This window comes from Punica granatum, chromosome 2 (assembly GCF_007655135.1).
Source record: "Punica granatum isolate Tunisia-2019 chromosome 2, ASM765513v2, whole genome shotgun sequence".
Classification (NCBI taxonomy): Eukaryota; Viridiplantae; Streptophyta; class Magnoliopsida; order Myrtales; family Lythraceae; genus Punica; species Punica granatum.
Window position 1 is genome coordinate 33,476,653 of NC_045128.1, and position 27,158 is coordinate 33,503,810.

Sequence of the window (27,158 nt, forward strand, 5' to 3'; positions counted from 1 at the left end):
AAGCTATGGTTTTAACTTCGTGGATCTACAAGAACCCGGGAAGGAGATTCTTGGGATGCAAGTATTGGAAGGTAAGGACCTGCGATTTATGTTGCATTTTTTTATGATGAAGATGAAATCTTTGATTGACTATTTATAAATCATGTAAATGTGATTGATTGTAGTTTGATAATTATGGACCAGGATGATGATTGTAAGTTCTTCCAGTGGATTGATCCCGATGACAACCCCCACAGAAAGGTAGTGATGCGATCTTTGATTAATGAGAGAAATGCACTCCGTGAACAGTTCAAGAAATTGCATGAGGAGAAAGAGCTTAAGATAGGAAAATCTCAGCTTGGGAGGTTAAAGTATCGACGCTTCAATTGAGGAACATTGTGTTAGAGAAGGAGATAGAGAAGCCGACTTTGTAGATGCATGATGCATAGAAACAAGGGAAATTTATGGAGAAAAAAGATGGCACTGTGTGCTCATGGGTGATATTGATCATTGTTGCGATTGTGTTTTCTAGTTTTCTATATGGTGGTGGCAAAGTTGAGCAGGGAAGGTTGTTGCCTTAAATATGGAATGGTATGAAGATGGCTTGACTTAGCTACTGTTGTGTCTTTTCCAATAATGAAATGTTAATGACTGTTTAGTTGTATATGGTTCTATATGCTATGTAATGGTATTTTTAATTTGCTTTCTATGTAAAAGGCTTGTCATTATGATTGAAAAGTTCAATTGCTCTTTATTTCCGAGTTTTTATTGAGATAGAATATAACTTGTAAAGAAGTATACTCTCCATAAGATGCACTAAAGTACCTTGTTACTGTCTTCATAAAATTCACCAAAAACGCATGTCATTGTCTTCAGTATATATTCATGCCCATTCCTGACCTTGTTATTATCTTTGCATGTCTTCTTGTTATGGTCATATTCTTTGCAAATGGAGCACCTCATACGAACCCCCCTCTTGAAAAGTCTATTATGATTACTAGCTGTCTCACTCCTATTCTTCATCCTGGTATTCTTTGGCCTACCTGATTGTTTCTTACTTGGTAGGGGATGTATGACCACTTCTAGTTGAACTCTTTGACACATTCTTTGGCCACTTATCTATTGGATGAATCATTTCATCATACGCCAAACGATACACTGACATCGTCAGCTTGTTAATCACACAGTCTTCAGCATCTTTTCCTTTACTATATGTGCAAGCAATAACATGAGGGCAATGTATACCAATTAGGATTTCGTTGAATAGGCCCTATAGAAATTCCAACTCGTGCAAAATAGACGGACATCTCAGCATTCTATTAGCCACCTTATCTCCACGTCAGATTCTTCAATAAAATCATAGATGGATGATAAATTGCATAACATAATGAAAGTTTGCGTATTTTATGAATAAAAAGTATAATTTGTTATACAACTCGAAAAAAAAAAAAGTGTAAAGTTTGCAATCTATTGATCATTTTCCGTAATATTTATTGTTTAGCGCTGGCGGTAGTCATAGCCAACGAACCTCATTCTCAGCCGCCAAAATTGGGTACGGAGACGAAACCCTAGCTCGATTGATGAACGCAAAATTAGGGACTCCATGAAAGCGGGGAGGAAGAATCTGCAGAGAGCAACGAAGGAGCAAGATGTAACCCTTCAAGATGGGGAAAGCATTGTTCAAGTCGTCTCTCTCCGTGGTTCCAATCTTATTGAGGTCCGATTCAGTCACTTAATCTGATAAAAACACATGCACGGTCCCCATGAATCCATGAACTTTCCTGCAATCTTGTGTATAAAAAACATCTCCTTTATCTCTTTCTGCCATAGGTTGAGATTGGTTGTTGCTTCGGCCGGTAGTTCGGAGTTCCTGGTATCATGTTGAGTAAAAGATTTTTGCCTTAAGCTTACTGGAAATCAGTTTTCCCGATTATAATTGGAGAATGGGAAGGGAATGGAAAACTCTCAAGAAAAGTTTGCTTGTCTCACAGATAATGATTCACTTGCTTATGTTATTTCCTCTCCATTATCTCTATTTTCAGGTGACAGATGCAAAAGGCCTGAATTCGCTGGCGTTGTTTCCGGCTAAGTTTCAGAAGACTATGTGGATAAAGCGAGGTATTCTTCCGAGGGTTCCAGTTGATGATTGCGGAAGTTCTCGCTCGCTTATAACCATGAATAGTAGTGGAAATACAATGTGCAGCCTGTTTGCTCCTTCCTCGTACTGGGAGAAAAAACATATCTTGAAGTTTCTGTTTTCCAAATGGTCTTCGACTTCAACAACATAAAGTACATATTTGTCTTCTGCCGTATCAAACATATATGGATAGCATATATAATATCGATTCCCTTCTGTGGTGTTGTAGGGAACTTCATTATCGTTGATGACAGCGGAAAGGATAAGGCACTCGAGTCAGGCAGCAAGGTGGCTTGTATTGTTTCTCGAGTCCTCTCCTATGATCAAGTCCGAGTACTTCAGAAGTCTCCTCAGTGGTATGCTCTTTCCTCTCCGGTTACCCTACTGTTGGGACAGTGCTTATGATCTTATACTACAGAAAGGTTGAATGTGAGCTTGATTTTCTATGTGAGAATGTACTGAACTAAAATATGTATTGAGCTGCATTAGTTTCTTGATTTTATTGGGTGGAGTTAGTCACTTGCTGTACTTGGTGTGAGGGCTTTGAGGAACGCTATCTTATTCTTTGCTCGGGAAAATGCAATGCAGGCCTGAAGCTTTCAAGTCCCCGATGTCGGATGAGCCCAATAAGAGTCCACAAGGACAGACCTCGCTAGGAGTAGAAGAAGAAGAGAACGACTCGGACTGCAGTGAAGATGACGGCCTTCCCCTTTTGGAAGCAAATACGAATAGGATCAGACCGTTTGAATTGCATGGGGATACTGAATCGGATTCTGATTCCGATACTGATTCTTGAATATTTTTCAAAGAGTTTAGATTACATGAATAACAAGAAATTCCTTATTGCACGTTTGAGGATCATTTGAGCATCAAAGTTGACAACATGTAAAACTGTGAATTTAGATCATAATTAATGATGCCAATTTGCATTTCATAATCACGAGATGTCTTCCCTTTCCAAAGTGCCAAAAAAGGACCCAAATCTGAACCTTTCGGGTGAACTCGAAGGCGACAATTTGAAACCGACTTTATTGGCTATTCCATCGGTACATTTTAGCTTCTTGATGGGTAACTTTCAGCGTGTTTAAAGTTTTGTTTGGTTTATGAGTATTATTTTAAAATTACAATTCTAACTTTAATTTTACCCACTACAAAATAAAATAATTCATGCAAAGTCAAAGAGAGGACTCTATTTATATCATTTTTTTCATAACAAAATAATATAACTCATATAAAATCAAAGAGTGGATTTCATTTATATCACTCTTTTTTAAAATTAAAATCTGATCCTACTATAAAACCAAACGCAACATAAAAAATGAGCAGTGGAGTTTAGGCCGGCGTGGCAAGCATCAACCAACGCAGAGCTTGGCAGCCGTGGCGCCACGTGGCCACCTCCAACTGGCTAGCCATCTCCGATATTTTCCTGTTCCAACGTTGGCAAATAGAAAACCGGGGGGGGGGGGGGGGGGGGGGGGGGGGGGACCGTGGGGCGCGCCAAAAACTGTGTCGTTTCGCCATTTTTTCTTGGCGGACCTATTCCACCGTACGAGGGAGAAGAGCCAATACAATTTACAAAAACAGAGGAACCGAAGAACACAAACGCTCGAAAGCTACGATTTTTGGCGGGTCGCTTCTCTGATTAACGAATCGAGACGAACGACCCTGTTGGCAAGTTCAAGAGAAATGGCTGTTTCGGCGATCAGAGTCGCCTCCTGCGGTCGATTGCCTCTTCTTCATCATTCTCAGGTCAGATTGGATTCTGGAATTTGATTCTTGCTGTTTGACTGTGTTACGGGATTTGACTTTATTCTGAAACTGGAAATTTGTTCATTGGTGGGTTCATTTCTTTCCGCAGTCTTCAGCCTCAACTTGGTCTCTTCGGTCCAAGAAGCTGAATTATCGGTCAAAGGGTCTCACTCTCTTTGCCCAGTACTCGCAAGCTCAGGAGCGCTTCTCCTCTTCTCGCTTCCAAGGTAATACATACTGATACCATGGTCAGTCACTGTTCTTTAATTTCTTCGATTGCCAATTTGTAGTGTGTGCTGTTCTGTTCTTTTCGTCTTGTCACCATGTATATTGGAAGAGAGGAGTTATGCAAAAAAAGGACATTTCTGTTTCTTGCCTTCAAGGGGGTTTAGACTTGTTTTCCTGTTTGTTTATTATCGAGCATTAGAGCTGTATAAGCTTTATAATCGGAGTTCCTTTCTTTTGCCCACTCTCGCAGACAGCATTCAGAATCTGCCCAAATTGGTGGAAGACATTGTCCAGACATCAATAAACACAGGTCCTCGAGGAGCCATAAGGCTAGCTCAAGGTGTTCAAGCTGTTATTGGGGTTGGTGGGGAGTGGCTATCTGATGTATCAAGGGTAATGAGTTATTTATATCATATTATTTCTCCTGCTCTTTGCGACTTTTAAATATTGAGTCTTTTCGCATTTATTGTTCAGAACCCGAGATTATCATTGAGTGCCAGCAATTGAATGAACGGAAGCGAGAACTTTAATTTCTGCAGTATCCCTATCTGAGAATTCTCTTTAACTTTGCAGAGTAGAATTGTGAGAAAAAAAGAAGTTGAAGTTCTAATTTTGCATTCAGTGAAAGATTTTTTGATCCGTTTACTCACAATCAATCCAGTTGTTTAAAGTCATAATTGAGCCGATAACATCTGCCATAATGACGCTGAGTTTGTGCTTATATTATTAGCCTCAGTGATTTATTTGTCCGTGGCTCTGAATGTTGGAGTTGCTTCTTGTAGTCGACAAACTCGTCTGCTAGTTTACCGACCCAGCTACAGCTTGGATTGCTTTCCCCAGTTTATCTAAGAAAACTGTTTGAACGCATGGGAGCAACTTATATTAAATTGGGGCAGGTTAGCCTTCTCCCCTGTAGTTCAACTCGAAAAGTTCTTTTGTTTCTTATCTTCTTCTACTGGCAAGATACTAATCTCTTAATCTTATTTGCCGTCTCTGGTTCCTAGTTCATAGCATCAGCGCCCACGCTTTTCCCAAAAGAGTATGTAGAGGAATTTCAGAAATGCTTCGATAAAGCCCCGGCAATTCCTTTTCAAGAGATCCAAGCGATTTTGCGTGAAGAATTGGGGAGGCCAATTGATACAGTTTTTGAATATGTCGACCCGACTCCCCTTGCCTCAGCCTCCATAGCTCAGGTTCTTCCCATACATCTTCCAGTTGGAATCTGCATCTTTGCCATTGTAAAAGATTTCTATTTTCCTTATATTGTCTCCTCATGGTCCATGCAATTTACGATATTTATGCCATGTACAGGTTCACAGTGCAAGGCTTAGGGGCTCCCAAGAAGATGTAGTTATAAAGGTCTTGAAACCTGGAATAGAGGACATTCTAGTTGCTGATATGAACTTTGTGTACATTGTGTCACGTATCTTGGAGTTCTTGAATCCCGAGCTGACTCGAACATCACTGGTACAATATTACAGTAATTTTTCTTTTTAATTTCTCAGTTGGTACTTTCAACTGTCAAAACTTCAAAACATCTTGATGTAATTTTTTGTTTTGGAGCATCATAGGTTTCAAAACAAGATCTGGCATTGGACTAGTTAAGTTATTGTTTCCTCATGAGTTCAACCAGGCTATAGTTGGACCACCAAGAGGTTTTGGAATCATTGTAGAAAAGGAAATCAAAATTATGCATTTACTAAATGCAAGTAAAAATGAATCTTTGAGAGAACTGGCCAGTTAAAAATCAATTCACTTGCATAGTATTCTATGCGAATCAGATTGTTTTATATGTCTTTGTGATAGTGTCTTGCAATCAATAGGTGGGTATTGTGAAAGATATACGAGAATCAATGCTGGAAGAAGTGGACTTCTACAAGGAGGCTGCGAATATCGAGTCCTTCAGGAGATACTTGGAAGAGATGGGACTGACTAGACAAGCCACTGCCCCAAGGGTCTACCAGTATTGCAGTACTAAGCGAGTTTTGACTATGGAAAGGCTGTATGGAGTTCCTCTTACTGACCTTGACTCCATTAGTTCGCTTGTGCCTAGTCCAGAAACCAGTCTCATCACTGCCCTTAACGTTTGGTAGAAAACTATTATCTGCTGTTCTCATCTCACGCTTTCCCTTCAGTCCTTATACATGTTGCTAATAAATCAGAAGTCATGTGGGGAGTTTGTTTTCTAATTTTTGCTTTCATCTTTTCTTCTGTAGGTTTGGGAGTTTACTTGCCTGTGAGACTTTCCATGCTGATGTACACGCTGGCAATCTGTGGTTGTTACGTGATGGTCGAATTGGGTTTCTTGATTTTGGTATGCATGTGTATATATGTGTGTGTGTGTGTGTGGAGATATGCACTTGCTAATCGTGGAAAATATATTATCTCTCAAATTATGGTATATTATAATTGCAGATTGTCTTTGATGGACTGCAAGACTCTGATTGCTAAGATTTAAGTTTCCCTCTGTCAAAATCAATTTGATATTTGCAGGGATTGTTGGACGCATATCTCCGAGAACATGGGCAGCCATGGAAGTGTTCCTGACGTCAATTGCCACTCAAGAATACGAGTCCATGGCGTCTGCTTTGATTGAAATGGGTGCCACGAACAAGGATGTTGATACACGGGCCTTTGCCAAAGACCTTGAGAAGATTTTCTCGTCAATTCAGGCAAGATAATCCTCTTGATTGTCTTCAATATTTTTAGCATGGGATATCCTCGATGCAACTTCATGGACCATATGGAAACAACTAATATAGTTTGCGGACAAAATTTTGTCGTGAACTTCAAACCCCAGGCATCAAACTCTCCGTTGCATCAGATGGACGGAAAACTCTAAATTGCAAAAATGCCGTCAATCTTATTATACATTTTGCAATGTACCCTCGCCATCATATACCCATCTCCGCCTGTAGGATTTGGATACGGAAATTGTCGTTGCAACCGCTAGAGGGACCAGCACAAATGCGACTGCAGTCTCTGCAAATCTTCTCGTTGATGAAAGGCAGATGAATGCTCTTTTCTTGGACGTGGTGACTATCTACCCTTCCTGTTCCCACTTATACATCTCACATAGGAACACCTCTCTCTTATAAGGTTTGTTTTATATTCTGCAGGTTCGGGTCAGTGAATCTTATGGACTAAGGTTCCCGAGGGAGTTTGCACTCCTCATGAAGCAGCTTCTCTACTTCGACCGGTACACCCGTTTGCTGGCACCAAATCTGAACATGCTTCAGGACCAGCGGATAACTATCGTCTCGAACCGTAGTAACTACAGCAATAGTATCAACTGATAAAGTGCTTCGAAAACAGAATGTAATGAGTAAATGCGAGGAATGTAGAAGCTTCATTTTTCTCTTTATGGGTCTCTTGGATCCGAATACAGTACATGCTGTACATGTAGAGAAAAGGAAATTTTTTTTGCTTGGGACAAAAGAAATAGGAGATCGTAAAGTAATACGAACAATGCTCTCAATTACATAATATATGCAGACACTCGTGAAAAGCTCAATTAGTCTAAGACTCGAAAAAATGTAAAGCTTACATCCATGCTTTTGAGAAATACAAAAGAATAAGAGCTGGGAAAATCTCAAAAATCCTAATATCATGGGATAAACATAGATGTATACCTTCAACTTAGCATTTGGGTAACTGAAGAGTAGCCCATGAGCTGATGAAGTGCGGATGAGCGATTTTTACGGGAAGCCTCCTTGCTTCCCGCCTTTAAGTCCTCAGAGGAAACATAATCCCTCGGGTCATCATCTGCCTTGTCTTGCAAGGGAAGAGTCGGTGCTAATAAAGTAGGCTCACCTTCTGAAGAGCAGCTTTTACTGATTGTAACTCCACAACCATCAGAAGGACGCATTTCTTCTTGGTTCTTTCTGTTGGAGTCGTCATGATTGTCTAGTTCTGGTGGGTATGGAGCTATATGGATCCCATTCTGGAGAGAAAACTTCAGAACTACAGAACAAGCACCGCATCTCAGCCAGTGGCACCGTTTTCTTCTGGAAACGAGAAAATCTTCAGGAAGTTGAAGAAGTTCGAAGCAGCTGTAACAGGTTATCAGTGGGGACGCACCAGCAATCGGCCGAAAGTGCCTCCTTGGAAGATGAGTCTTCTCTCTCAAGTTCTTCAATCCAAGGAACCCATACATTTGATCGTCGGACTTGGTCTCACAATCCCACGAGTGGGTTGTAGTGTAAACATGTGGCTGTGGGCTTGACAAATAAGAGCTGGTGGGCTCGTATGGATCGTGAAAATTGTGATGGAGATAGGGATGATCAAACTGGTGGCTGAATCTCTGGTAGTTATAGAAGTTGGAGCCGATGGACTTCTCCTCTTCTGCGTTGTGCATTCCCTTCAGTTGGTTCTCGAGTTCAGTCACTATCCTCAGGAGCTCCTCCTTGTCCTGTGGAAGGAAATTTTCGGACCTCTCTCCTGGGTAAGAGGTCGAGCTGTACAGGGGGTTTCTGATCAATTGACTCGCGGGTCCTTCACCACCGGCAGAGCTGACTTGGTGGCCCCACTCGTGAAGTGGTAGCTCAACACCATCCGATTGGGTCCTATATCTAGTAGGATGGCCTCTTCTCACTGTGCCAAGCCCTTCACTAGTTAACTTATCCATACATGAAGCCAATGGAATTGACTTGGAACTTGTCGTCCTACAAATTTTCATGGGATCACGACTTATGGGTGGTTTCTGCTGAATGGACCACTCCTTGCTAAGGCTGTCTTTTGAAACTGCAGTACTTGCTTCATCATAAACATGTTTCGAATCAACAACATGCATGCTGTAAGCCTGGTACCCCATCTCATCATCTGGAACAACCCCTGCAATGGTTTTGCTTCGTGTAGGGAGAGAGTCGAGATATTCACCACTTGCGGGTTTCTCCAAAATCTTTAGATCACCATTGATACTAGAATGAGCTTTGATAGCCGATTCGCTATCCACTGGAATACTTGTACTGACAGTTTCGAAGCCCTTGCCGGATCCATCACTTTTCATTTCTCCTTCTGATTGAACTACTACACATTCTGAGTTCTCATGACCGACATTTGCATTGTTACTTGGTGTCAGGTTTGGTAACAGTTCCTGGTTATCATGAGGAGCAAGATCAGTTGAAGAACAAACCTTAGCAGATTCATCGGACTTTGGTTCCTGTAAGGGAGTAGAAAGCTCAGTCGAAGAACAAATTCTGTCGGACTCTTCATGTCCTTCTGTATTAGAGTCAACAGACACTGTCTGAATGCTGCTAGACAAGTCTTTGTCTTCTTCACTCTGAAGATCCGGAGATGGGGAAGGAGCAGCTACTTCACGATTTAAGTCCCTTGAATCTTTATTCTCAGGAGAAGAATAATAGTGCGGCCTTTTCATCTGAGCATCGCCAGTTTTAGGTTTTGCTGTTTTCAAATGCAATACAGAATGAGAACTGTCCAAGAGAATTTTATGCAGCGTGTCAAATTGGAAGGAGAGATTCTGAGATCAGTTACCTCGAAGAATTGCTCCACATCCACCGCAACTGTATATAGGAGCACCTGCTGGCTCCGGGAGAAGCTTCCGGCACTTCGGGCACTTGACGAGTCGAACTTTTGGAGTCATTTCATTCGTCATTTGTTGCCTTCAGCCGTATCTGGGGTACCTCAACTGAGAAAACTGGGACTCGAACTTCTAATGCAACATAGCAGATTGGTTTTGTTGAATCTCTCGCACCTAAAATCGAAAAATAAGCATCTGATATTTTACTATTACTGCCCCCCCACCGCCCAAACAGGGAAAAAAATAAAAAAAGATTACTTTAACATGAAACAGTAAAGCTTAGAAGACAAGTCTTCATCGAGTAGGCATAATTGCAATCAACTCATGCAAATTATGGCTCTCAACAGACTATGAACAAAAAAGTTCCTCGAGCTAACTCCATTCAAATCGAACAGTAGGAGGTTTCAAGTTCAAGCTTATACTCCACACAGATCCTAAGCTTTCGTCCATTGGGTGCTCAAACTGAAGATAGTTATAAAGATACGGAAAGAGAATCTCTCGGGCACTCGGGGCAGACAGAAATGAACCCGAATCATGAAATTGAAGCATCAATTGTAAAAACTAACCGACAAAACCGCACAAGGTGTACAAAAAGTCAACAGGTAACTGAACGCGGATCCATTGAAATGAACAACGACCCACCACACAAATGGCACTTCACAGCAAGCTCAAGAATTTGAATGATAAGGTACTTAAAGGGCTTCCTACAAGAATAAGGAATAAGAAGCAGCAGAGCATACCGCAGATCTGAAGAACGGTACTTTCGGGGCAGCTCAAGAAACGACCGACCTTCTCTAATCAGAGCTCCATCATGAGCCTGAGAACTTGACCCCCAGGGAAAGAATATCTGATAAAGAAAGCCGGGACAGGACAACAGCTCAAATTCAAGCAAAGCTGCAGCAGAGACATGGCTTTCACTTTCTTCTCAGAAGCTGCAAAGATAATATAAGCAAGCAAACTAAGCATAGAGGATAGAGGAAGAAGACCCACCAACGACCAGGAAACTTCCCTCCTTTTACTCCCAATATAGATTACGTCTTTGTCTCGTCTTCTTCTTCTTCTCCTTCGTAGTTTTCCGCAGCCTCTTTGCTTTTGAATCCTCTGTTCTGTTCCTCTTCAAAGTTCAAAAATTGAAAACCAGAGAAAGAAACAGAACAGAGACAAGAATAAAGGCCCAAAAAGGAAATTAAATCCGAGTCTCTCTCTGTTCTTATGGGGGGGGGGGGGGGGGGCTTTTCAGTGGGGCCCAATCCCGTGTCCCTCGAGAAGCGGGGAAGCATTAAAGTGAGCGCTGTCGCGTGATGACGTGGTGCCGGACCGTCGACTTTGACTGGTACTCGTGGCGGGAAGTTGGAGGGTGCGGTTATTCTATTCGACGAATACCGTTACCGGTGAAAATTTTTCACTCAGATTGATTAACCGCCGTCTTTAGTTCTTGTCAGATCCGTCCAACAAAGTCAACGGCTGTCTGCCTCTCTGCTTTTTTTTTTTTTAATGTGTTCCTGCTGATGGTCAAGTCAGAGGTCCATAAAATATGCAATGCCCCAATCATTTTCCTAATATATATATATATATATATATATAGAACCATATTCCTATACTGTAAAATGATACGTAATCCCCTTTCATAATGAAATTGTATCATCTAGGATTAATCGAGCAGTGAAATTGATTGATCCTTCTCAAGCCCTATAACATCGATAATTTCTAGAAAAAAAAAAGAACCTATATATTGAAAAAAAAAACAACCATGACATTGATAATTTATCATAACTCCATAACTCTATTTTCGCACATAGACACATGCATTGCTAGCTATCACAGATTTCGATTCGATACTCAACTCTTTTGTAGTTGAGACTCTTGATCTGTAATGGGATCTCCAGCAGTATATCATAGAGAGCTATGTCAAGCGGCCTAATTACGGGATCCTGCTACCACGGGCGGCTCAGGAAAGAGAGAACTTCCAGTCCCTGACAGAGAGGGAAAAAAAAGGCAATTTCTGGATAAAATTCGACCAAATTTGAAACTTCCTCTGATGGAAAGACACGGGTTTAATTCATTAGTGAGATAAAATTCCTTAGAATGGAATTTCAACCCCGAAATCAGCCAAGATAAGTCCTCTGCGAGCATTTCGAAGATTTTAATGAACCTTTTAGATAATCCTTACTGTGAAATCTCCAGAGGAACGATCAAGCAGTGAGGCACGCAAGAGAGCTGCTGCTACATACGCATTTGAAGAAAGTACCAGTTCGCAATGATACATACGAGATGAGGTACCGCCCTTTTATGCATTTCGCTCCATCTAAATGTGGGACCATTAGGGTCAAAAATTTGAGGATCCCTCCAGCATTGTAAAGTAATTAAGAAAGTAAAAGGGGAAAAAAGAAAAATATACACATTTGGACATAAAGAAGCCAATATGCACAAACTCTAATAAATCCAGTAATGAGGAGAATGTACTTGGGAATAATACTGAAGCATGACCTATAATTCATTGGTTTAAATCCATTTATCCATTCAATCAAAGATTCGGCAGTCTTTGCCCGACTGGTTCGGGGGATAAGAGAACCTGAAATTCACTATTATTTTAGGGTGATAAAAATGCAGATTCTCAATGTTGATATAGCAAGAACACTAAAATTTCTCAGAGGGAAAGATTTCATGCTACTATTAAAAATTAAGTGCCACAACTTGGGACCCATTTACTTCTTTACTTTTGGCTGCAAAATGGTAATCAGAAGATGCAACCATTTGCGATGAATAAAAAAATGAACATGAATTCATCAAATATTGTTCATTCGCTGACTTGAAAGATGACCAATAAAGGGATTGTGGATTCGGGCACAAGGCAGTGGCAATACTATCAGAAGAACAGGAAATGATGCGGCCAACAAATATAACTGAATGATGCACAAAAAACATTCATTTCTTCAGGAACAGGTGATATAAAAAGAACAAATCAAGCTCGCAAGTAAGATTGCCCATGCCCTATCTTATTCCATCCGTTCCGAACCTCCTAGCATCTAAAATAAATCAACCTAACATCTCAATAGTTGATGCAGAATTCTGGTAGAATCATTGAACAACAGAGAGGGAAAGAGGAGAGAGAGAGAGCCTTGAGGGAACTTGATGATTGACGCCAGCGATCTACATGATTGATGCCAACGATCTACATTGTTGCTGCCAAATTCGCCATCCAAAGGAAGAGCTCCTCGTCATTGAGAGAAGGATGAAAAAGAGAATAGCTAGGTAAGAGGTTTCATGGCCATTTTGTTATTTTTTTAAATCTTTCAGCACCTTATTTCCTCCATATTGGGAGGTTAACAGATCCTACATAATTACTCTCCCTTCCTCTCACTCCATCTCCCTCCAAAATCAACTCCCAAAAACATTGTAAGTTCTGGGATTTGCCCGCTTAAGGTCATGGCATTCTTGGCTCCATACAGTTTGCCAATACAGAGAATTACCCAAATGCTAATAATCGAACCCTTACCATAAAATTCAACCTTACTTGCGATACTTGTCTAGGAGTTCAAAGAACACATAAGAAGAGAAGTTATGAACAAAAATAAAACCTTACTTTATAGCACATATATCCCGAATAAAGACGCTGCTTGAGACAAAACTAGTTATTAAATGAGACCCCAAACATAAAGAAACTGACAAATCTTCAGCAAACAATTATGAGCAACGACTGAAGGCAGACATTCAGAGATGAGCCTTTATTACCTCGCCAGGCCATTACTAGGATGTACGCGATACTGCACTTGACGAGGCCTACAAGGCAAGAACATCCCTCTTATGCCCCCGAAAAACCTCACGAAGCTCGTGATACCCCATCCGGTAATGCTCCAATGAAAAGCAGAGTTGCCTTATGGCTTCTCTCTTCTTCTCGGCCCCATCTAAAATCAGAATTTTCTGCCATTCCACTTCTTCCTCCAACTCCTGCACCCTCAACTTCAACTTGCCTGCAACTTCCTCTGTAGTTGCAATCCTGGTAGTGAGCTCATTAATGTGATTGTCTTTGTTGCTGAACTCTGCTAAAAAGGCTTGAATCCGAGCATTCAGTCCATCTCTCTCCGCCACTACCGTGTCATGCCTCAGCTTCATCATGTCAAATTCTTTATTGAGGCTGCCTATTCGAGTCTCCCTCTCTTCGATTGCTACCTTTGAGTTACTGATGTGATCTTGCATATTTCGCACTAGGGCATGGTGAACTTCCATCATTTCAATCTTCTCATCTTCATGTTGTCTTAAGCTTTCTTCCAACTGTTTGCACCGCAACTCCCATTGCATTATCAGCTGTTCTTTCTCCATACAGACATTTTGTAATCTCATAATCTCATTTTCTCGATCGGACACATCTTCTTGGTACATTGAGATTCTTTCTTGCAGTTCCACTATCTTCTGTCTCTCTGAATCAAGCCTGGTAATCAGGACAACTGAATCTTCATTTGACCTCTCAAGCTTTTCCTGAGATTGTTTGAGCTCTGTCATCAATATCCCAGTCTTGTAATTAGAATCTAGAATTATGGCTTCTGATTCAAGTATTTGCTTTTCAAGTTGCAAAACTTTGCCTTTTGCCTCTTCATAATCAGCATCTTTCTTTTCCATCTCAGTCTTTGCTGCTTCAAGTTGAATTTGCAGATCATGTTCAGCACCCTCACTTTTGTCAAGTGCACTCTTCAGCTGTGAGATATGTTCTTCAGATTGCTGGAGCTTTAGGTTTAGAGCCTTAAGCTCTCCCTCGTACTGCACTATTCTACCAATAAGCTCCTCATAACTTCCATTTTCACTTCTCTTTGCACTATCATCAGCATCCACTTCTTCGGATGATAAGTTCATGTCTATGGGTTCAATCACAGGCTTATTTTTCTTTTGCTGCTGTCCCAGGCCATTAATTAACTTGACTGTGCCCAGATAGCCATTGATAGCAGTACTGAAATATTCTGATTCCGAATCGGATGATGATGATGATGATGATGATGATTCAATGCCTTCCTTCAAAGAAGCCTCAAAGCTTCCATCACCAGAGCTGAAAGACAGATCGGTACCAACATGATGATGTCCCAGATTGTGAGGCTGGACCTTTCCTTCAGGAGTTGCATGCGAAGAGCTCTTCTGGGAGACTGGCTCCCCAGCTTCTTGCCTCTCCCCGTGGAGCTCCAGATGAGTATCTGCTTCTTGAGATTCTCCTGTAATCTGGTTGTACTGATCAGCCAGAGATTGATACATGCTGCTAAATTCTTGAACAAGAGTGAGCAGCTGAAGCTTTTTCAGGTCACAGCCATCGATTTCCTGAGCTGAATTCCCATCTTCTTCAATCAGCTTCATTATTTGCTTAGAAGTTTGCTGCATATCTGCAGACGGAAAATTTTATTCAGCTAACAGTTAGAACAACAGGATTCATAATTCAAGTCTGAACGAGAGTTTCCTTTCCTCGACAAGGGGATGACATGATCACTTAAAAGAGAAAACTGGTAAATCAAAACAAAAGCAAGAGGGTCTAGAAGAAGCATGTCCACCTTGAAGATTTTGAGCAAGCCATTCAGAAATCTTAGGAACGAAGTGGGTGTCAAGTGACTTCAAGTTTGACTTCATTGACTCTGTTCTCTCCATATTGAGACCTCTGAACAATTTCAAATTTAATAGAGGTTAAGAAGAAATCAGTAACAAGCAATCCACATAAGAACACGTATCTTGAACTGCAACAACAAGACACTAATTCTGAATGGCTGTAGGACATACGGGACATATACCATCGTCACCTACTCACACGCAAGCTATCATTTCACCAAAAAAATAACATCAAAGATTTATCACTTTAATGCAAGTGTTTCCTTATCATTTCTCCTCTAGAGCTTTATGGAGCTCGATTCTGACGACACATTTAACTCATCTTTCCGATACCTGACATAATGATCGAACAAAATATCCGCCTTGAGTGGGATTGACCAAATGATGACCCCAAAATCTCATGGTGTAGTAGAATTCACCTTTCGTTTGATGACTTAATCATTCAACAACAACTCTAAGAATCCATCACATGAAACATATATTACCAGAGCAGCTATTAAGCACTTTACAGTGTTAATAAGATTCCAACTTGTCGTCCTCCGCCTAGTCCTACTGAATTTCCAACATTTCCACCAGATTCGGAGTCACCGCCTCAATGGATCCCGAACAATCAAGAAAACATGGCACAACCAACGCAACACCGGCAAAATGGAGCTGTAAATCAAAATCCTGATGAAACGTGAAAGAAACAAGCGAAGATTTGCGGTGCAACTCAAAAGGAGAGACATGAAAGCTGCCATTGATCCCTGAAACTAAGGCCAAAAAGCAAGTGATTTTCTCTGAAGGGTTCGCTCACCGTCCGGAATCTGACCGCTGGAGCTGACAGCAGCGATGATTGCGCGTAGAGAGAGGAAGAGGAGAAAGTGATGAAGCAGAGAGACGAGGAGGAGACGACAATGGGAAGAGAGTGAGCGGCAAAGGCCAGAGCTTTAGGTTAACAATCCATGCTTCTGCCCGCCCTTTTCTCTGTCCTTTCCCCCCCGCTCAATTATCGGCCGTCACACCCAAAATGCCCCTCGCTAGTTGTCGGTTTTTGTCATTTAGCACCTCTTTCCCTCTCTTTTTCGGATTTCTCATTTCTTTCCCTCCAAAAGTCTCAAATTCAAAATCTCTCACCTGCAGGTCAATGGAAATGTCCATCCAAGACAACCATAGGGCGGTTTGACGCTTTCTTCATCATTTCTTTCTATAATTTTTTCCCACTTTTTACTTTATTTTATGCATTGTAAATAAATATAGACAAAATGAAAATAAAAAAGTTCCCTATGAGAGGAAATTGGAAATGAACAAAAGGAAAGGGGAATTTAGTGAAAAGTGCAATTAGTAAAAGCATGATATGGAAAATGGTAAAGAGTATAATGTTGCATTTGGCTGGCCGGATGTGAACGGAGATTGTGATTTCAAACTCATCACCTTTTGATATCTCGTCCTAACCCGACTACCCTCAGTATATTTCCCCTAACTTGTCATATCTATGGAATGACCCCGATATCCTAAATAATTACACGAAACGTAAATGATTACAAAATATATAACTATCTAAAATACCTTTCAATTATCTCTGCGTAACACCTCATTTCATCATGAGCATGGGGATGGAGGGAGGGAATGTTTGCATTGATATGGCCCCCATCAAGATACTTATTTTTGTCGCAAGGAAATGAGTTTAATCTTGTTGTTTAAGTGATTATTTTAGAAATATTATATATTTATTTTTGTTAACTTAGGAGTTGGGATGAAAATTCCTCTGTCATCCTGTCTTATCCTAATCCACACCGAAATTTCTGGCGGGAAAGATTACGCAATTTGTGGCAAAATGGTAAGTGACTGTACGTGTAGTTCTGGCTGGCCCATAGAAATTGATTGGGCCACCAAATAATTGAATTCTATTGATTGATTTCTTCTGGTTCGGATTTGAATATTTGGACATTTTTCCATGGTAACCTGGGGCCTGTCGTCCTTCTCATCTGATTTCTAACAGATCCCTAACATCGGATGCTTTCCTCAGCTACCAACTCCCATCGTTTTAATTAAGACTGCTCACACTGAGATTTTCACAGGCAAATTTAATTTAAAAGTCGCGGTTAGATGAGATGCTCTCGATCGACCTGCTAAGGTACTAGACTCAGGCATTTAAAGTGCGCTTACTACTTGTTTGGATTGCAAATTAGGAATGGCTGTGGAGGATTATGGAGGATTATTACATCGATTGGTATAATAATCCTCTAATGTGCTCTTTCATAATCATTCATAATCTGCAATCCAAACAAGCAATTAAAATTCATCGAGACTAGGACCGGAGATGTATGTCATATAAATCAATTACTAATATGAGTACTCATTTTTTGCATTAGTTTTGCCAAAACTCTGAAAAGCTCGGTTTCTCGATGCAAAAATGCCCCGATGAATTAGTTGGGAGAAAGTGAAAATATGAAAGGAATTCCCTTGCATTTCATTCCAAACAGATCACTGATAGTATAAAAAATTCAAAGGTTTCGAGGAAATAGTTAAATTCGAGATATCGTGTGGAATATAAATACTCGTGCTTATATCGTCATATATGCGAGTCGCACCGATTTAAACAAGAAATAAGTGTCAATTTTTTGAACTTATAATAGTGAATGTGCAAAAATTTCTGTCAAGCACATAGGGGAGACAACACGACGTGGCCTGTCCACTTCTGAGTCTGATCACATTGAATCACAATGTTCATCTTTCTTTCACAGGACAGCTTCAAAGTGGACTTTTATGCAATGCAAATATCTTCCCCCTTCTTTTTCCTATGTTGTGTACTTTGAAAAGATATGGCATTTTTTTCCTCCACTGATGATGATGATTTGATCAATCTTGCGGCCCCTTCAGTGAATTTCTCATGATCACTAATCAATTGGAAATGCAATAGAAAGTTCATCTAAAGATGGTCAAACAGAATTTAGGTGCACAAATCTAATTTTCTTTTGCGTCTCGAGGTGGGAGGACTCTATTGGCTCACGCTTCTGAACCAAAACCATTATATATCGGTCATAATTCTGTTGTACTTTATATAGTCGTTTCAATAGTTCCTAAATCACATTTTGGATGCATTTCGGTTCTATCTAAAATAGAAGTATCTCTTTTCATGATTTGCGGGGTCTTACAAAACAACCGGCGACCTAAATAATTTACGAGATGTACCGCATCAAATCGTGCAGTGATGACAACCTTTTTGAAACTTGTTAGGATATCGGTTTTCGGACCTTAATCACGTACAGACCACGAGTTTCGAGTAACTTGCAAAAATGAAAAGAACGAGAGAGAATCCTGATTTCCCTCTTACCATCTCATTTTTACCTTTCTAATCATGCTACCAAATTCAATATCAATAGTATTTTTCTTTCAGGAAAATGCTATGCTTAGTTGTGGATTTTAAAATTCTCCACTTTATTCCACTTTACTTCTTTAATTCAATAATACAATCATTATCTTTCTATCTTTTAATATAAAAATAAATTTTCTCATATACTTTTTTTAACTATCATTTAATTTAATTTTTTAATACTAAAATCTTTCAACTATTCATTACTTTTCTAACAATTCAATAACACAATCATTACTTTTTATAATCGGTCTAATTCTATTGTACTTTATATAGTCGTTTCAATAGCTTCCTAAATCACATTTTGGATGCGCTTCGGTTCTATATAAAGTAGAAGTATCACTTTTCAAGATTTGGGGGTTCTTATAAGAAAACGACTTGAATAATTTACGAGATATACCACATCAAATCGTGCAATTATTATTCATTATAGAGATTTATATATAGATATATTGTTGAACTGAATTTTCAAAAATATTAATTGTTTTATGACATAGAGTTAACTATTTGTTAATTTTCAAGTCAATGATGAACAAAAAATGTTAAATTCATCAAATTAGTTAACTTTATTAAATGCTTTATTTACATTAAAAGCTTTATTTTATTCACTAGAAAATAATATATATATATTATAAATAAGATTAATGATGTATTACCTGACTAAGAATTGACAAAATTAACTCGCAAAATCAAATTTAAGATTAATCAAACTAAATTGAATTGTTACAATTTTTTATATTTCAAAGACTATTTGTTTGATATAAGATACTTCTTTTTAATTCTTCTGACATTTGTTAGTTGTTTATTCCAATATGTTAATGAAGCCAAAGTCTAATATATCTATTTAAAAAATCATAATGTATTTTAGCGATACTTTTTGTAAATCTACAAACAAAAATAACTTAAAAATTTCTAGGTGTATTCACTGTTAACATGGAAATTGAAAAGAGTTATTAAATTTTCTAAAAATCTCTTAATCTTTTGTAAAAGGAAATCGCTCCGAGAAAATTATTTTTATTTACTGAAATTTATTATTTCACTTTAAAATTCTAAGTTAAAATCCAATATATATTACACATTGAAAAAGTATGATGTAGTATAGTGGCGCATGTTCTCGCCTGATAATCAAGAGATTCTAGATTTAATATTCAGTGAGACTATCCACATCCCTTTGTTAGTTACTATTATATTTCTATTTCATCATACTAGATCTACCGGCCTCCCATCTAATCGCAAAAAAGGCTAATTTGGTAAACTCATGTTTTTGTTTGTATTTACAGAAAAAAAATTCCACCATTATTTTTTTTCCTCCCCTCTACCTCTTTCTTTTTCCCTTACTGTTCCCCCTCCTTTTCTTTTGTCCCTCATAAACAGCCTATTTGATTTTTTAAATACGATTATTATTTAATAATGAAAATTAATAAAAATCTTCTTTAAGCCTCTATAAGGCAATGTGTATATATATTGAAATAATAAAAATAATTATATATTTTAAAAGAACAAAAAATAAATCCGCACATAGTACGAGTAGGGGCCTAATACTTATATAAGTTAACTGACATGAACATCTGTATCTATATCTATCTCTCTATCTATCTCTCTATCTATCTCTCTGTCTGTCTATCAATCTATATCTATATCTATTTTCTATGCTATATAATAAATGAGAGCTCTAAGGAGCTTTCTTAGTGAGCCATGTCATCTACGGAAATGTGAAAAAAAATTATATATTTTATTTAGGTGATGGAAATATAACCCTCAATAGTTTATTTTAAAATATATCTATATATATCTATCTATCTATATCTATATCTATATCTATATTTTATACTAAAGGAGAGTTCTAAAGATAATGAGCCACATCATTTAGGAAAATTCGAAAAAAAATATTTTTTTTATTTAGGTGATGGAAATATGACGCCTCAATAGTTTGTTTTAAAATTTTATATTATTTTCTAATAATAAATAGTACAAAGAAGGTAAGCAAGGTATGGGGAATTTTTTCTCTCTCACGCCAAAAAAAATCTAAATAATTAAGAAAGAAATTTTTAAAAATAACCCTCTAATATACTAACGTGGATTAATTCAAGCAGTTCGGTATTTGTTTCATTTAAGTAAGGTCTCGGGTTTGAGTCATTGTGAATGTAAAAAATCCACGCTGAAAGAGGTTTACCTCTTAATAGGACGGTCAAGCTCGATTGAATTAGTTATTGTCCAATTGGATTTTCAGATATTAAGGGTCACATCGAAAAAAAAACCCTCTAATCTATCTCTAGTACCAATAAATTTTATAGTTTTACTTTTTACCACGTAGCACGAACACATCCCATAAAATCCTCTTATGTACGTACTCCTTCCATTTTCATCATATTTTTTTTTTGTTTTCTCATTCTTTCTTGAATTCCAAGAATAAAAGAAAAATATTTACCTTATATAATTATCAAATCTATTAATATAACTTTATAAAAATGCTAAAATAATTCATTGTTAATGTAAATCAAAGAAGTTATTGTAGTGAGGATATACTTTTAAGGTATTCAAATTAATGTAGGTATAATACGGTTTATCTAAAATGAATTTTTTAATTTTGATATAATATAATTATAATTATCTGTATAAAGCCATAAGATCGAATGCTCTACTTGCACTATTAAATCGCAATAATGTGACAGAATTTAAATTTTAGCCAAAACAAAAGTTTACCACCTTTTTAGTGTGTGTGCGTGTGTATATATACTTGATAATAAATTATATATGACCCGATATAATAATGATATCACTCTCTGTTTTAAAATATTGCATATGCTTTTTGGATATATATATATATACATATATATTATGAAATATATCAAGTAAAATTTTGAGACGGAATTCACCAAAAAAAATTTAGCTGAGAAATATGGTATGATCCACAGACATAACAATAAATTTGTTTCAAAATATTATCCTCAAACCAGATGTACCATTATATATTTACAAAAGTCAATCACGATGCAGTCATAATGACAACAAAAATTATATTTTCTTTCTTTACTTCTCTTTGTAGTATTTCTTATGCGTGCAAGCATGTAACTACTTAATTAGAATAATAATAAATCTAAATATGTGCAGATTTTCTTTTGCTAGGAAGGATACACTTCATAGGTGATAATCTGTAATTAATTAACGCTAATGGTTACGAATGAATGAGGAGCTTTTATTTCACTGATAGGCATATGTGGATGGAATTCAACGATCTACCCAATAATTATATATTTTATATAGATATGTAGCAAGCCTGACTCGATTGGTATTGTAATATATCTATGCACAAAGCGTATGCAACATATGCACGGTTTCGTTGAACATATAGATATAGTATATAAGCAATTATGGCTTTCAACGCGCATTCTCTATGAGAGGTTCTTTCATATGATCCAAGCATTGGGAATGGCAGAATTGCAGCTGATATGTGCGTTAGCCGTTAAGTACGCAGAGCCTTTTACCCTTTTTTTTTTTTTTAAATTCGACTACAAGGAAAATTGATGAATCTATTATAATGAAATAGAAATATGTATTAATTTCAAATAAAAGGGCACGAGTAGTCTCACTATGAGAATCGAGCCAGCAAGTCCGCAACTTCTTATTTGACAGGCGAATACATATGCCACTGCATTACATCCTTGTTCTCTTTATTTTGTAATTTTTATATAAATGTAATGTCTTTTACTTGATATGTACAGCATCATGAGTCGTACTATTAGCGTAAGTTATAAATTAATGTTTTACCACAATTGAAAAAGTTAATCGAAAATAGTTTTAATATTTGGACCATAATTTTATTGCCCCAAAAAGTTTGAATTCTGCCTCCCGATCACTGTACGTTCACTCGTGAATACGAGCTGGCATGCGTTGGCATTTTGCGTTTGTTCGCCCAATCTTTATCCTGAATTCTTTAAAGGAATATGTAGGAATTCCATATTTATTATATAATATATGTATATATATATTACATGATACATGTAAAAATAAGTTGATCAACCAATAACAATTGATTCAATTGATTCAATACTTATTTTCTTTAAATAAGATTCCGAATTCGAATATGTGAATGGAGAAAATTCTTAATCGGAAAAGTTTTACTTTTTAATGGACCGACCATCGAACTAAATTATTCGAGGTCTATCGGACTTCCAAGTACAAGAATATGCCCGGAAAAAAGAACAAGCTGATCAATATATTTCATTTGTCTTTAAGATTAGTTGACACGTATCATTACGCAGTCGTTTTCCAAAATAAGCGGTCGACAATAAATCTAAGGAGGTAAGCAGAGTACTTTTTCATGTTATACGGAGGAGCGGTGCTGGTACAAAATCAAGGCCCTCATCTCCAACGCCAACTGGATTCTCTCATTCGATGAATACAAACCTCTGATAGACTTCATGTCTTCGCTTCCTGGAACCGAGCAGGTTCAACCTTTCGAATCCTTAATTACGTCAGCCAGCTGATTGTTGGTAATAATTAAAGCTGTAAAGCTAGTAATCTATGTCAAATGATCCTAGTTTTGATCTCTTTTGTAGGAAACTATTAGTTGGGATCTCTGAGAAAAATGAGAGGGTAGGTTGAAAAATATACTTTTAAACTATAAGGGGCATTTTAAAATAGAATAAGGACAAATTACATCAACATGACATTTGTCCTTTCTTTCTCAAATCTAATCTATCTTTTAAAATTATTTACGAATGTCTGCTGTTTATTTTTCGTTCCAATTCTAACCCACCATTAATTTTCTATCCAAAATTAATGAAAAATTGAAGTAACACAAAAATGGGGTGCAATTTAATACTAGTTACATATATTTCAATTCAAAAAAAAAAAAACCCACCCTCAGCTTTTGTTGGGGTGGGTGCTTGTCAAGGGTAGTGGCCTTCGGCTAATGTAGAAGTTGCCGACGGACTCATCTCGAGAGGTGGTGGCCACCAATTAAGGGCCACCACCCTCAATAACTGGCCGAGATTAATATCTTCAATTGGGATTTCAATAGGTTGTGGCCTTACTAGCAACCATCACCTTAAGAAGGTCGCATGTGACTTCTAGATTCGCCCATGGGTGGTGACCAGTCACCACCCCAACGGCATGAGGTTGATGGCGTCTTCTAGGCTTGTCGGCTACTTCATCCCTGTGGGTGGTGATCCTTAGCAAGACCATCGCACCAGGCAGGCACTCACCTCCAGTAAGGATGGGTTCTCGTGGGGTTTTATTGAACTGTTATATATATATATATATATATATTTGAATTAAAATATATGACCGTGTATATTATTAATTTGGGCCCACAATGTGTCACTCATATTTTCTGTCAATTTTGAATGGAAAATTGATAGGGCGATAAAATTGAAAGGAAAATGAAACATCATGTATTTTTAGATAAATTTTAAAGGATGATCTAAATTAAGAATAACGTCCACCGTTGTACTGTATGGTTAAACCTCGCCTCCCTTTTTTTTTTTGTGTACTCTAGTATTCGAAAATCCATTGGCCAAGAAAAATTCATTTCGAGTCGGATAAACGCATTAAAAGGTAAAACTCTTCCAGTATGGATTTTCATATTCACAATATTCGAATTCAAGACCTTAATTGAGGGAAACAAATATCGAATCATTTAAACCAATATATGTTTGTATAATTTTCCCTTTTAAAAATAATGAAATTGAAAAACAAAATTAGTTGGGTTAGTTTGACTGTTCTATAAGAAACGTAAATTACTGAATCACCATCATATTTTCTTATAAAAATTGACCTTCATTTTTCACATGGAAATTATCGATATCCATTTTAACCCAAATATATATATTTGGCAGGTGATACTAGTGGGGCACAGTGCGGGAGGACATAGCCTGACTAAGATTGGGATTCAGTACAGAGCAAGACGTGAAAGATGCAAGTATTTCTTCATTTGTTCATCATTCGGTTACACTTTGTTTGGTTTGGAAAAATAGAAGGGAAGGGGAGGAATCCATTTTTCCCTCATTTGGCTTAGCAAATTTTAGAGATGCGAGGGAAAGGGAAGGAATCAAAATCCTTTTAATTCCATCAACGTGACTTAATTCAAGTTATTCGACACTTATTTCGTTTAAGTAAGATCTTAGATTCGAGTCATTATGAATGTAAAAAATATACGTTGTAAAAGTTTTACTTCTTAATGGACCAACTCGACAACTCGATTAAACTGAATTAGTTTGAGCCCAATTGGACTTCCGAATACAAGGTTCACACAAAAAAAAATCTTTTTATTTCCCTTTGAGACATATTTTTTAATTCCCTCAAATTGGAAAGATTTAGAGGGAAAATATCAACTAAAATATTAAAAAATTGAAGAGACTCCTTCACCCTCTTTTAGTTTACAAGAATATATTATAAAAGGGTGTATTAGTCATTTTCTTTTGACCATAGCATATGTCTCAACTGGTTTATATAAATTCTCCGACCCCTTCCTCTCTCTCCTAAACAATTCTCCCAGATTGGAGGGGCGGGCCCCTCCCGGCCATTCACCCTGGACGGGGGTTGTCGGCGAGTTCTGACTGTGCTAGCAACCTCCGATGGGGGTGGGTGGCCGACGGGATGCCCCACCCCTTCTCTGATCAAGAGTTCAAATTTTTAAATTTCTTCATTTCTTATTATTTTATATTATTGTTGTTGGCGTGACATGACATTTCTTGTCACCTAAACACCATTTGTCGCCACATCAATAAAATGGATGAAAAATGACATGGATATCAAACGTGAGAAGAGAATCAAAGTTCATGATTTCTTTTTCTGTCAAAAAATAAAACTTGTGTTAAAAATGAAAAAAATGGTAAAGTTAATGATTTTTTGAGTCACTAATCCTATATCTCTTGATAATTTACTATTATAGTACGTACTATCGAATCTATCTTACTCACTGATCCTATTTTTCTATTCTCTTAGGTACTTTCACGAGTAATTTACTAAATTAGACATACATATTATTTTTTTGGTAGATACATAAAATGATTTTACATGTATTATATGAGTTTTTAATAAAAGAGGCCCGTCTAGATAGGGAAAATATGTCTGAATGCTATCTAATTGATTTTCAAGGGATCGAATTCATTTTTGAGATAAATACTCAACTAGGTACAAACTCGTGTATTGCATGAGTGTTAAAATATTAATGATATTTGATATTCTTTTATAAAGCGTTTAATTTTTCGATAAAATAAGCCAGTTGGAGTTCTACCTCCCACTGTTAGTCTTGTCCGATACTTTCCATGCCTATGGCTCGAGGACTCTCATGCTCCTCATGCTCTTTTTTTTGGGTAACCAAAATTGTAAGTGATATTGCTCTCGCAATTCCAGATAATCGAGTATTAAATATTATTTTTCCTCTCAATAAGTGTACTTCTCGAGACTCGAACTTTTATTCTCTTCCTTACGAGGGTTAGAGTTGCTTACATGCTCCTCGTGCTATTTGAGTCAAGATGTCTACCTCATCTCCCTTTTTTTGCTACCGCAAACCTTGCTAGTTTCATAACCTTCTATTAATCATGATCAGCACCTAAACGGAAAGATGTGCAATATTTATAAAATATTTAGTATATCGAATTTGAAAAGATATCTCATATGTCAATAAATTCTTTTCTTTTTTGTAATTATATCAATAAATTCTTTTCAATTATCAAGAAAGTATTTTATTTTTCAAGAATTTCTTTAATTGTAATTGCTCCATACAAATAATATAGATAAATGTCCAAGATTCGTTGAATATAATACGAATAAAATATTATAAAAGTTTTTTTCGACAACTAAATATAATAAAAGTTCATTTAACCGAAATTGAAAAGTCAATTTTACGTGGAATTATGAACAAAGACACGAATATTTTCTTCATGAATTAAAATATCCGAGCACTTCAAACGTCAATAAACCACGCTGAGGGTTAAAAAAAGTAGAGCTGTGGCATTTCTTTATAAGCACGTCCCAACTTTTATATATATATATATTGATTTTATATGAATCTCATCATTCTTTCCCTTCTTGTTGAACATAATATTGACCCATACTTTTCTCCATCAAGAGATTTCCTGTTATTTCGCACAAGAAACATGGTTGACTATGATTTTATTTTTTTTGGGAAATTAAGGGCCGAAGCATGAGAGTATGATTTTTGAAAAAAACATATATATATATATATATATTTAAATAGAACTTAAAAGTCATAAACTTGGAATTTCAATGATTTTGCATTGTTTACCCATAATGTTTGGTGATTACATTCATTGATCTTTTGCGGAGCCAGTAATAGCAAAACATATTATTGTGATTGTAAAAATTTCACTGGGTTACTGTGTCCATCTCTTATGCAAAAGCTCAAACTCATAAATTTTAACACCCAATCTCTTATAAACCCACACGGACGTGTATATAAAATTTTCAATAGGCTATACGGTTTTGGGTCAATCGCTAACGCAAAATCTCAGACTAACTGATAGGTTGTATAGTAGTCAATCTCTTATAAATTCATGAATCTCTTCATAGTATTCCGATCAGGGACAATAACTCTCGACAGTAAGATCATCACCAAAGCGGAA

General features: G+C 37.4%; 4 protein-coding genes across 9 annotated transcripts; 2 read left to right on the forward strand and 2 right to left on the reverse strand.

Moving 5' to 3' along the window:
• The first annotated feature begins 1,479 nt into the window (after positions 1-1,479).
• Positions 1,480-3,053, forward strand: LOC116194608 (probable RNA-binding protein EIF1AD). Its single transcript, XM_031523457.1, has 4 exons — positions 1,480-1,696; positions 2,022-2,097; positions 2,346-2,472; positions 2,705-3,053. The coding sequence occupies exons 1-4, from the start codon at positions 1,583-1,585 to the stop codon at positions 2,910-2,912; spliced, it is 525 nt and encodes a 174-aa protein (XP_031379317.1). The 5' UTR covers positions 1,480-1,582; the 3' UTR covers positions 2,913-3,053.
• A 562-nt stretch (positions 3,054-3,615) lies between these two features.
• LOC116195221 (uncharacterized aarF domain-containing protein kinase At5g05200, chloroplastic) lies at positions 3,616-7,581 on the forward strand. Its single transcript, XM_031524219.1, has 11 exons — positions 3,616-3,865; positions 3,975-4,092; positions 4,344-4,486; positions 4,876-4,989; positions 5,098-5,286; positions 5,405-5,560; positions 5,917-6,182; positions 6,310-6,407; positions 6,587-6,765; positions 7,012-7,128; positions 7,213-7,581. Exons 1-11 carry the CDS (start codon positions 3,803-3,805, stop codon positions 7,387-7,389), a joined length of 1,620 nt encoding a protein of 539 aa, XP_031380079.1. The 5' UTR covers positions 3,616-3,802; the 3' UTR covers positions 7,390-7,581.
• On the reverse strand, positions 7,497-10,816 carry LOC116195219 (protein ENHANCED DISEASE RESISTANCE 4-like). 4 transcript variants are annotated; one of them, XM_031524215.1, is made up of 4 exons: positions 10,623-10,816; positions 10,373-10,479; positions 9,587-9,764; positions 7,497-9,496 (listed from the first exon to the last, which is right to left on the reverse strand). In XM_031524215.1, exons 3-4 carry the CDS (start codon positions 9,705-9,707, stop codon positions 7,728-7,730), a joined length of 1,890 nt encoding a protein of 629 aa, XP_031380075.1. In that variant the 5' UTR covers positions 9,708-9,764; positions 10,373-10,479; positions 10,623-10,816; the 3' UTR covers positions 7,497-7,727. The 4 variants fall into 4 exon arrangements, with proteins under 4 accessions (XP_031380075.1, XP_031380073.1, XP_031380074.1 ...); XM_031524213.1 differs by having other exon boundaries at positions 9,587-9,806; XM_031524214.1 differs by having other exon boundaries at positions 10,373-10,526.
• A 1,784-nt stretch (positions 10,817-12,600) lies between these two features.
• Positions 12,601-16,197, reverse strand: LOC116195220 (protein NETWORKED 4B-like). 3 transcript variants are annotated; one of them, XM_031524218.1, is made up of 4 exons: positions 16,009-16,197; positions 15,722-15,866; positions 15,161-15,264; positions 12,601-14,995 (listed from the first exon to the last, which is right to left on the reverse strand). In XM_031524218.1, exons 3-4 carry the CDS (start codon positions 15,252-15,254, stop codon positions 13,413-13,415), a joined length of 1,677 nt encoding a protein of 558 aa, XP_031380078.1. In that variant the 5' UTR covers positions 15,255-15,264; positions 15,722-15,866; positions 16,009-16,197; the 3' UTR covers positions 12,601-13,412. The 3 variants fall into 3 exon arrangements, with proteins under 3 accessions (XP_031380078.1, XP_031380077.1, XP_031380076.1); XM_031524217.1 differs by having other exon boundaries at positions 15,698-15,866; XM_031524216.1 differs by lacking the exon at positions 15,722-15,866.
• Between the last annotated feature and the right edge of the window lie 10,961 nt (positions 16,198-27,158).

Excerpts from the sequence above, each read along its gene's own strand:
- LOC116195219 (XM_031524215.1), bottom strand. The coding sequence starts at position 9,707 with ATGACGAATGAAATGACTCCAAAAGTTCGACTCGTCAAGTGCCCGAAG. Across the intron at positions 9,497-9,586 it reads ATGTGGAGCAATTCTTCGAG|CAAAACCTAAAACTGGCGAT; the intron begins GTAACTGATCTC and ends ATTTGAAAACAG.
- LOC116195221 (XM_031524219.1), top strand. The coding sequence starts at position 3,803 with ATGGCTGTTTCGGCGATCAGAGTCGCCTCCTGCGGTCGATTGCCTCTT. Across the intron at positions 5,561-5,916 it reads AGCTGACTCGAACATCACTG|GTGGGTATTGTGAAAGATAT; the intron begins GTACAATATTAC and ends TGCAATCAATAG. Across the intron at positions 6,408-6,586 it reads AATTGGGTTTCTTGATTTTG|GGATTGTTGGACGCATATCT; the intron begins GTATGCATGTGT and ends TGATATTTGCAG.
- LOC116195220 (XM_031524216.1), bottom strand. The coding sequence starts at position 15,254 with ATGGAGAGAACAGAGTCAATGAAGTCAAACTTGAAGTCACTTGACACC. Across the intron at positions 14,996-15,160 it reads GCTTGCTCAAAATCTTCAAG|ATATGCAGCAAACTTCTAAG; the intron begins GTGGACATGCTT and ends TTCCGTCTGCAG.
- LOC116194608 (XM_031523457.1), top strand. The coding sequence starts at position 1,583 with ATGAAAGCGGGGAGGAAGAATCTGCAGAGAGCAACGAAGGAGCAAGAT. Across the intron at positions 1,697-2,021 it reads GTGGTTCCAATCTTATTGAG|GTGACAGATGCAAAAGGCCT; the intron begins GTCCGATTCAGT and ends CTCTATTTTCAG. Across the intron at positions 2,098-2,345 it reads GACTATGTGGATAAAGCGAG|GGAACTTCATTATCGTTGAT; the intron begins GTATTCTTCCGA and ends GTGGTGTTGTAG.